This window comes from Oryza glaberrima, chromosome 3, assembly GCF_000147395.1.
Source record: "Oryza glaberrima chromosome 3, OglaRS2, whole genome shotgun sequence".
In the NCBI taxonomy this organism is placed as follows: Eukaryota; Viridiplantae; Streptophyta; class Magnoliopsida; order Poales; family Poaceae; genus Oryza; species Oryza glaberrima.
In genome coordinates, this window is record NC_068328.1 from 30,081,585 (window position 1) to 30,089,658 (window position 8,074).

An 8,074-nucleotide genomic window follows, 5' to 3' on the forward strand; every position below is an offset into this window, starting at 1 on the left:
GGGGTCTCGCGTGAGGGGGAGTGTTGGAGTGTATAAAGTGAATTGCCCGCCTTTTCCTATCAGTTTAGGCTTTTAGGTGCAACTGGCTGGTGCATGCAACTTAATAAAGACGAAGTAAGTTTTGTTTTTTACCCTTTGGGCCTTCGACGAAATGGTTCATTGCTTGTATGGGCTATAGAGCTGCAGGCCTCTTCTGGGCTCAATAATATTGTGAAGTGGTCTGCAGCCCCTGAAGCATCCTTTTTCTTTTCTTTTTTAGTACAATAAAAAAGGTCCTGGAAAAGCTTTATTATTGCACGTAGTTGAAGATTGAAAGCTTGCCAGATGATCCAGAAGAAAATAAACATATGGTTTATTGGTTTGCCAGCTGAAACTTCACCGACCAAACTTGAATTATTTTCTGTTTAAAATACAGATATTCAAGTCACTATTCATTCCTGAAGATTATCACTCTGTTGGGTGGACATATATTGCAAGACGTAAAAGGAAAGCTACAAATTCTACCTTGTCAATCAGATGAGATCTTCGCATTTGGAAGAGAGGTAGGATTGGCAGTGGCAACTTCGACTTCGACAGAAATGTGCAGATATTGCTTCCTATGTCTCTCCCAGTCAGGACAAAAGCTCCGCTGTCCCAAAAAATACCAACACAGTTTTGCCCGTAGTTGAAGATTGAAATGGTTTGTTGGTTTGCCAGCTGAAAATTCACCGAGCAAACTTTGATCTCTTGTGTTAAAAACACAGATAGATATTCAAGCAACTATTAAGAAATGTATTCATAAAGACCATTACAGAGTGCATACGAATTAGCGACAAGTAAAGGGAAGCTACAAATCCTATCTTATTAATCTGTCTCAGATGAGATCTTCGGATCTACTGCAACTGCGGCTCCGGGGAGGCCGTGGCCTCCGTCAGATCGTCGATCAGGCGGTGGATGTCGCGCCACGACGACCCGCCCTCGCCCACCGCGGCGCGCGCGCGCTCCGCCAGCACGCGCGCCCTGGCCCTCGCCCTGTCCCCGTCGCCGCCGCGCGCCATGATCCCGGCCACCGCGCGCGCCACCGCCTCCGCCGGCACCGTCTCCGGCTCGCCCTCCCTCGCGCTCCGCCTCCCGCCGCCCCGCACGCGCGCGCCGAACGCCACCACCTCGGTGACCAGCCGCTCGTTGATGAACTGCTCGAACACCAGCGGCCACGCCAGCACCGGCACGCCGGCGGACGCCGCCTCCAGCACCGAGCTCCACCCGCAGTGCGACACGAAGGCGCCCACCGACGGGTGGGCCAGCACGGCCAGCTGCGGCGCGCACCCGCGGACCACCATGCCGCGCCCGGCGACGCGCTGCTCCCACCCTTCCGGCGCCCACCGGCCGCTGGAGTCCTCGGGGCGGATCACCCACAGGAACGGATGGTTCGACGCCTCCAGCCCCAGCGCGAGCTCGCGGACCTGCCGCGGCGAGAAGTAGGCCCAGCTCCCGAAGCTGACGTACACCACGGACCGGCTCGGCTTGGTGGACAGCCACCTCAGGCACTCGTCGTTGCCGTCGCCGCCGCGGCGCGCGGCGGTGTTCGACGACATGCCGACCGGGCCGACGAAGTAGGCGCGGCGCGCGTCGACGCGGCTGAACTCGTGGCAGTACGTTTGCTCCAGGTCGACGAACGTGTTGACGGCGACGCCGAAGCCGGCGAGCTGGGACGCCCTGATCCGGTCCCAGGAGACGGAGAGCTGGTCGTCCCGGAGCAGGAAGTTGGGCAGCTCGGACGCCGGGATGGAGATCTCCTTCCCTGGCATGCCCGGCACGGGCACCGGCGGGGTGGCGTCGCCGGCCCGGATGATCTCGGCGCGCACCGCGACGAGGTTGTTCATGGCGAGCTGCGGGAAGACGCCGACGGGGCTGAACGTGAGGCGCGGGACGCCGAGCTCGGCGGCGATGTCGGTGGCCCACCAGAAGGGCACGTCGGCGACGATGGCGTCGGGGCGGTGCTCGAGGAGGAGCGCCTCGTGGATGGGCTGCGACAGGTCGACGGCGCGGTACACCCGCCAGGCGTCGTGCGCGGCGGCCACGCCGAGGCACTCCACCCCTCTCTCCATCCCGACGTCGGGGAAAGGATAGCAGAGCACGCCGACGGGGTGGCCCCTCGCGGCGGCGCGCGTGACCGCGGTGGCGATGAGCGCGGCGTTGCCCGGCGTGACCACCATGGTGGCGTCCATCTCCTCGGGCCTCGCCGCCGCCATGCGGCACGCGAGATCGGTCATGGGAATCAGGTGTCCCTTCGCGAAGAAGGGGAGGAAGAACACCCTCAGCCGGCGCCGCCTCCCGCCACCGCCGATCGCGTCAGCCATGGCCGATGCACGAGTGGAGTGGAGTGGGAGAGAAGCGTGCGGCGCAACGCGAGATGTTGTTAGGGCGGTACGCATCTCAAATAGCGTCTCGTATGATCGGGTGTGTTATTCACGCTAAAATTGAAAGTTTGGTTGAAATTAAAACGATGTGATGAAAAAGTTAAAAGTTTATGTGTGTAGGAAAGTTTTAATATAATAAAAAAAGTTGTAAGTTTGAAAATAAAAATGAAAACACGGTGCGTATCTCTTAAAAAAACTTGAAACTAAACACGGTGCGTATCTCTTGACCTTTCTGATAGTATCACATCGTTGGCTTGTACTTTTTTCAAGTTCTCGGCAAACTCTTGTACGGTTCTCAAATCTCAAACCATATTTTTTCCACAAACAAACAACGGTGTTGTTTACGTTTCCGACTGACTACCGGATCCCGCGCCATGTGGTGGTATTTTGATTGCATTTCGACATGTGTTTAGTTCATGTTGAAATGAAAGTTTGGTTAAATTATAACGATGTGATGGAAAAATTGGAAGTTTACGTGTGTAGAAAAGTTTTGATGCGCTTGGAAGTTTGAAAAAAAAGTTTGAAACTAAACAAGGCCAAAACTTGGATCAAACTACTGTTTCAAATTTGAATTTATCAAAGACCATTCGAAATCCCTCCCAGATATTGATTTTGAGCCACGTCGAAAACATCGAAGATCGCAAAAAATCGATCGGGTTTCGTTGATGAAGTAAACCCAACCTTCTTGCCCATAACCAAGAATGATACGCATATGTAAGTGTGCTTTAGATGGAAATTAAGTAAGATCGAATATTTGCCTCTAGTCTGATAACGGGAAAAAAAAGAAGATTCTTTATGTGAATTATTGATAAACTCACTGCTGTAATACCAAGGGACTCAACATTTTTTTCTTATACTTATTATAAGCAAAATAACTTATCAACAATTAAAAAAATAATTTATTGCTAAAACTTTTATATAATTGTTCCTAACTATTTAAAAAAAGTAAATACTGGAAAATAAATCATAGTGAAAAACCTTTAAACTATATTTTAAAAACTAAATGTTATGCTTATAAGTTACCATGTTGGTCGTAAGGCGCATGATATATATATTGATGCAAAAGATGCAAAACGAAGGAAACATGATTGCACAGCTAAGATACATTAGTTTCATCATGTTTGAACTTTGAAGGACATTGATAGCAACCAGAGACAACAAGTCCAATTGTGGCACATGTCATATTGTCATTAGTGGCCAAACAAATCACGTTTATTTCGAGTAGCCGGCGGAAGAAAGAGCACTGAACCTGCCGTGGAATATCTCCTTGGTGCCTAGCACGCTTTTGGCCTCTGAAAGCCCTGAAGATTTTTACCACTAGAAGTATCGCACTCTACGCTTCAGTAGCAAATCATTCAAAAGAATCGATATTCAAAAGCTGCATATCTGCTGCAGCTGTTTTTGGGCATTGCTTTTCTAACTACACAATCAAGCAATTCCTTTATGATAGAGGAATATAATAGAGGTATTTCTCTGCTTCAAATATTAAAACAGAGCGATAAAAAAAGAGCTGTTTTTGGGCATTGCTTTTTCTAACTACACAATAAAGCAATTCTTTATGAGAGAGGAATATAGTAGAGGCATTTCTCTGCTTCAAATATTAAAACAGAGTGATACAACAGGGAAAAAAAAGGAGATTTAGAGTAGGAGACGTCCCTCCAAACATTTTTTAAGAGGAAATTATGAGTGTGTTAGGAATTGAACACGGGATCTTGGTGTTGAAATCACACACCCTTTGTCATTGCACTATCAAGTGCATCTCAACATAGTGATACAATCAGAAATGGATTCAAATGAACAATTTTTATTAAAAAAAGGAAATTCAGTTCGACAACTTTACAGTTTACACTTCTGTCTGTAGCAACTCATTCGCCTATTTTGGCTAAAAGCTACAAAGGCAGAAGATTCCATATTCACACGTTGCATATCTGCATCTTCGGTCTTGGACATTGCTATTTCTAACTACATAACAAGACAATTCCTTTATGAGGGAGGGCCCGGCACTTTGGCCCCTTGGAATGAAATTATGCACCGAATTATTGATATAGATTACTCCCTTCATATCAAAATATAAGGCTCAACCACTCATAACACAAAGACCAAGAAAACATTTAATCACCTTGGTTAAATCATCTTGATGCATGCAAGCAATGTAACTGGGAGGCTTGATGGTATAGGATTTAAAACAAATCAATTCTATTGGACCAAGAGATGCTAGTTAATATATGCATGCATGCACGCCTGCCTCATATTATGAGACATGAGAGAAAAGCGGTTGTGCCTTATATTTTGGGATGGAGGGAGTATTTACTAAGGAAAAATTAAATATCTTTAAAAGTAAATTTAACAAATGCTCAGAATAAGTGATTCAAGCAATACAATAGATGAAAATATACAACAATTTTTAAAGGTGTGGAGCAAATAATCCGAAATAGCATAGAGTGATACTCTCATAAATGAATTCAGTTCAACATTTTTTATTACCAATAAATAAATAAAACTTATGACTGGTTGTAACTTGTAACTAGGAAATGCATTACAACAGAAGACCAAAAAAAAAACACATCAAAGCAGGGTACATCAATCATTTGAACTTTTGAAGGCCACATCACAACAAATTAAGTAAAGCACAAAGAAACCCAGATGAGTTTTTCTGTGGGCCGACAGCCCGACATCCTACGAGGCCTGCGTGTCCACCTTTGGGCCGAACACCACGTCGGCGCCGTACCGGAGCACTTCGCGGTCGCGGCAGATCCTGGCCGTCACCGCCGCCGGCAGCGTCACCGCCACGTCCCTCGCGGACTCGCCCTCGGCCGAAGGCAGGACGATCACGAGACCCTCGCCGCTCGCCCCGCCGACGCGGCACGCGGCGCGCGCCGGCGCCGCCCCGGCCGCGAACTCCGCGCCGTAGAGGGGCACGTGGTCGAGCGCCATGCACGTCAGCTCCGGCCCGTACATCTGGAACGGCTCGCCGCCGGCGGCCTGGCGCGCGTGCAGCCACTCGATGGCGGGCCACAGCTCCTCCTCCGGCACGGCGGCCGCGCGCCGCTCCACCGCGGCCGCCACGCTCGCCAGCCCCGACGACAGGTCGGCGCGCGCCGTCGCGAAGTGCACCGCGGTGCCGTAGTACCCCGTCGGCAGCGGCGCCTGCATCCGCTTCCGGAAGTCCAGCGCGAGCGTCAGCTCCCTCTCCTCGGCCGCGTCGGCGGCGGCGGCCGCGACGCGGAGCCAGAAGAGCGCGGCGAGCGCGGCGAACGGGGTGGTGCCCGGCTCGACGGCGGACAGCAGCGCGCGCATCGCGGCTGCGCTGAAGCGGAACGTGGCGGATGACATCTCGCCGCCGGTGTCCGGGGAGCCCCTGGACTTGGCGGCGAGCAGCGGGTGCTCCGGCGGCGGCGCGGCGGACTTGGCGGCGAGCGCCGGCGAGTGGAGGAACGGAGGGTAGGGGCTATCCCGGCGGTGGGCGGCGGCCCAGGCGTTGAGGAAGAGCACGGCGGCGGTGGGGTCGTTGTGCAGGTGGGTGCAGCTCAGCCCCAGCGCGTACGATTTGTCCGCGAACTCCGTCAGCTGCACGGGGCTCACACAAGTTCAGAATCGATCACTCCATAGCCGTAAAAAACTAGTAAAAACTCACTGTAAAATTGTACTAAACGCTGCTGATTTGAGCAAATATCAACTTGAAAATTGATCGGATTATTCATGAACGGCAACTCCATGTGACGCATTCAATTGACAGAAAATGGCCATGCTGGCCGGCGAGATGTAACAGTACGTACGATTCTAGCCTCCAAGCAACCAACTAACCAGACTAGAGAGACGCATTAAATTCCGGAAATCGTAGGTTCGCGACATGATTGCTGGTAGCAATATTAATTGAAACAACTGACGAACAAATAGATAAGATGATCTACTGGTCCATTAGCATCTTTAATTTTTGCTAATTAGCTCACCTACTCTGACCAAACACACGAAGTGAGGTAATTACTGTCGTTAGATTTGATTTGAGTAAAGAGTAGTGGTCACCTGTACGTAGAAGGGAGACCAGATGTAGGGGTCGGGGCCCATGGGCTCGAAGTAGGCGAGGTCCATCTCCTCCTCGCCGGACGCCGTCGCGAGCCACTCGTCGAGCGTGGCCGCCGCCGTGGCGTCCACCGTGCGCACGCCGGCGTCGTTGCACTTGACGATCCACCCGTGGTGCACAGCCGCCGTGGCGCCGCCGCCCTCCCCGCCGTCTCCACCGCCGCCGGCGGCGGCGGCGGCGGCGGCGGGGCGCGTGAGGCGGCCGGTCATGGCCGGGTACTGCGACAGCACGTCGGACAGCGACTCCTTGAGCGGCTCCCTGTCGAGCCCCGGCGCGGCGCGGTAGTAGAGCACCAGGTACACCGCGTGGCGCTCCATGGCGTTGTCCAGCGCCGACAGCGCGTGCGTCTTGCCGGGGCGGACCGGCGTCACCGACGCCGCCGTCGACTTGGCGTACCGCGTCACGCGGCTGCCTGGCCCCGTCGCCATCCCTCCGGCCATCGCCGCCGCCGTTGGCATCGTCGTCGTCCGCCGCGCCGCGCCGCGCACGAGATCGAACAGGGTACAAGGGAGGATTCGCGACGGAGGAATTCTGGATCGGATTGGGGTGTGCGTTTTGGGCGAAGAATTGGGCGGAGGATGGGGGAGCATAAATAGGGAGGAGAAATTAATGGCGGGAAGCAAAGGTTGGCGGGGTTTAGCTGCTGGTGGTTGAACACATTAACTAACTTTTGAAGTGCCAGGACACGTGGCTGTGTATGATTGGACTGGCGGAGGTCAAGTGCCAGTTAGTTGGTGGACAGTACGAGCAGAGGATTAAGATGGCGTCATGGGCTTCAGCTTTTTTTTTTTTTACTAGCAATAGTGCCCGTACATTGTAACGGGAAAAACACCGTTTGATAGTGTGAAACCTTGAAAACCTCAAAACGGTAAAAATCAAGTCTAATTTGATATATTAACAAATAGATAGGACCGAGTCTAATTTGATAAATTAGCATAGGATTTAGGATTTAGTTTTAGATTTATTTTTCGAATCTACTTAGGAGTTTATTTGACGGACTTTAATTTAAAAAATCTGAGCCACATTGTTTGATCAAATTTGCTATTGGCCCAGGTCTTCTCAACCGGGCCAAACTTGGGCTGGCCCATCTTCGGCTAGTTGAGTCAATTCGACGGCCCACATGCCAAGCAGCTGAGCGCAACCCACATATGCGGGGACGGTCCGATGCAATTTCGCGGCCCGTTGGGCACAGCGTAATCAACGGCGGCGGTGGCCCGACGCTGGGCAAATCTGAGTCGTCCGATCTAATGGACGGCTCCAATCGTCCCCGTGCTGGATGAAGTGACGACCGGGAGAGAGGGGCAAAACCCAAGCTCCCACATCCCTCTCTCCCGATCCTATTTCTCTCCAGCGACAAGTGAGCAGAACGATGCCGAAGGTGGTGATGGCAGTCTGGTGAGCTGGTGCGCGCGTGCGGTGACGACCGCCGAGCGGCTCCTGCTTCGCCAGCTAGGGGGCGCACTCGAGGGCGGTGCAAAGCCGTGCTACAGCGTCGGCGGTGCGGCTAGGCAGGCTCGCAAATGGCGATGAGCGCTGAGCGGCCTGGACCTTTAACATAAGATAAGATTTTTACGGATGACAGAAGTAAATTGAA

At 52.3% G+C, this 8,074-nt stretch overlaps 2 protein-coding genes across 2 annotated transcripts; both read right to left on the minus strand.

Moving 5' to 3' along the window:
* Nucleotides 1–700: 700 nt before the first annotated feature.
* On the minus strand, nucleotides 701–2,386 carry LOC127765353 (UDP-glucose flavonoid 3-O-glucosyltransferase 7-like). Its single transcript, XM_052290228.1, has one exon. The coding sequence runs from the start codon at nucleotides 2,337–2,339 to the stop codon at nucleotides 873–875; it is 1,467 nt and encodes a 488-aa protein (XP_052146188.1). The 5' UTR covers nucleotides 2,340–2,386; the 3' UTR covers nucleotides 701–872.
* Nucleotides 2,387–4,860: 2,474 nt separating this feature from the next.
* Nucleotides 4,861–7,029, minus strand: LOC127765880 (protein ECERIFERUM 26-like). Its single transcript, XM_052290847.1, has 2 exons — nucleotides 6,423–7,029; nucleotides 4,861–5,966 (listed from the first exon to the last, which is right to left on the minus strand). The coding sequence occupies exons 1-2, from the start codon at nucleotides 6,936–6,938 to the stop codon at nucleotides 5,076–5,078; spliced, it is 1,407 nt and encodes a 468-aa protein (XP_052146807.1). The 5' UTR covers nucleotides 6,939–7,029; the 3' UTR covers nucleotides 4,861–5,075.
* Between the last annotated feature and the right edge of the window lie 1,045 nt (nucleotides 7,030–8,074).

Excerpts from the sequence above, each read along its gene's own strand:
- LOC127765353 (XM_052290228.1), bottom strand. The coding sequence starts at position 2,339 with ATGGCTGACGCGATCGGCGGTGGCGGGAGGCGGCGCCGGCTGAGGGTG.
- LOC127765880 (XM_052290847.1), bottom strand. The coding sequence starts at position 6,938 with ATGCCAACGGCGGCGGCGATGGCCGGAGGGATGGCGACGGGGCCAGGC. Across the intron at positions 5,967-6,422 it reads GGTCTCCCTTCTACGTACAG|CTGACGGAGTTCGCGGACAA; the intron begins GTGACCACTACT and ends AGCCCCGTGCAG.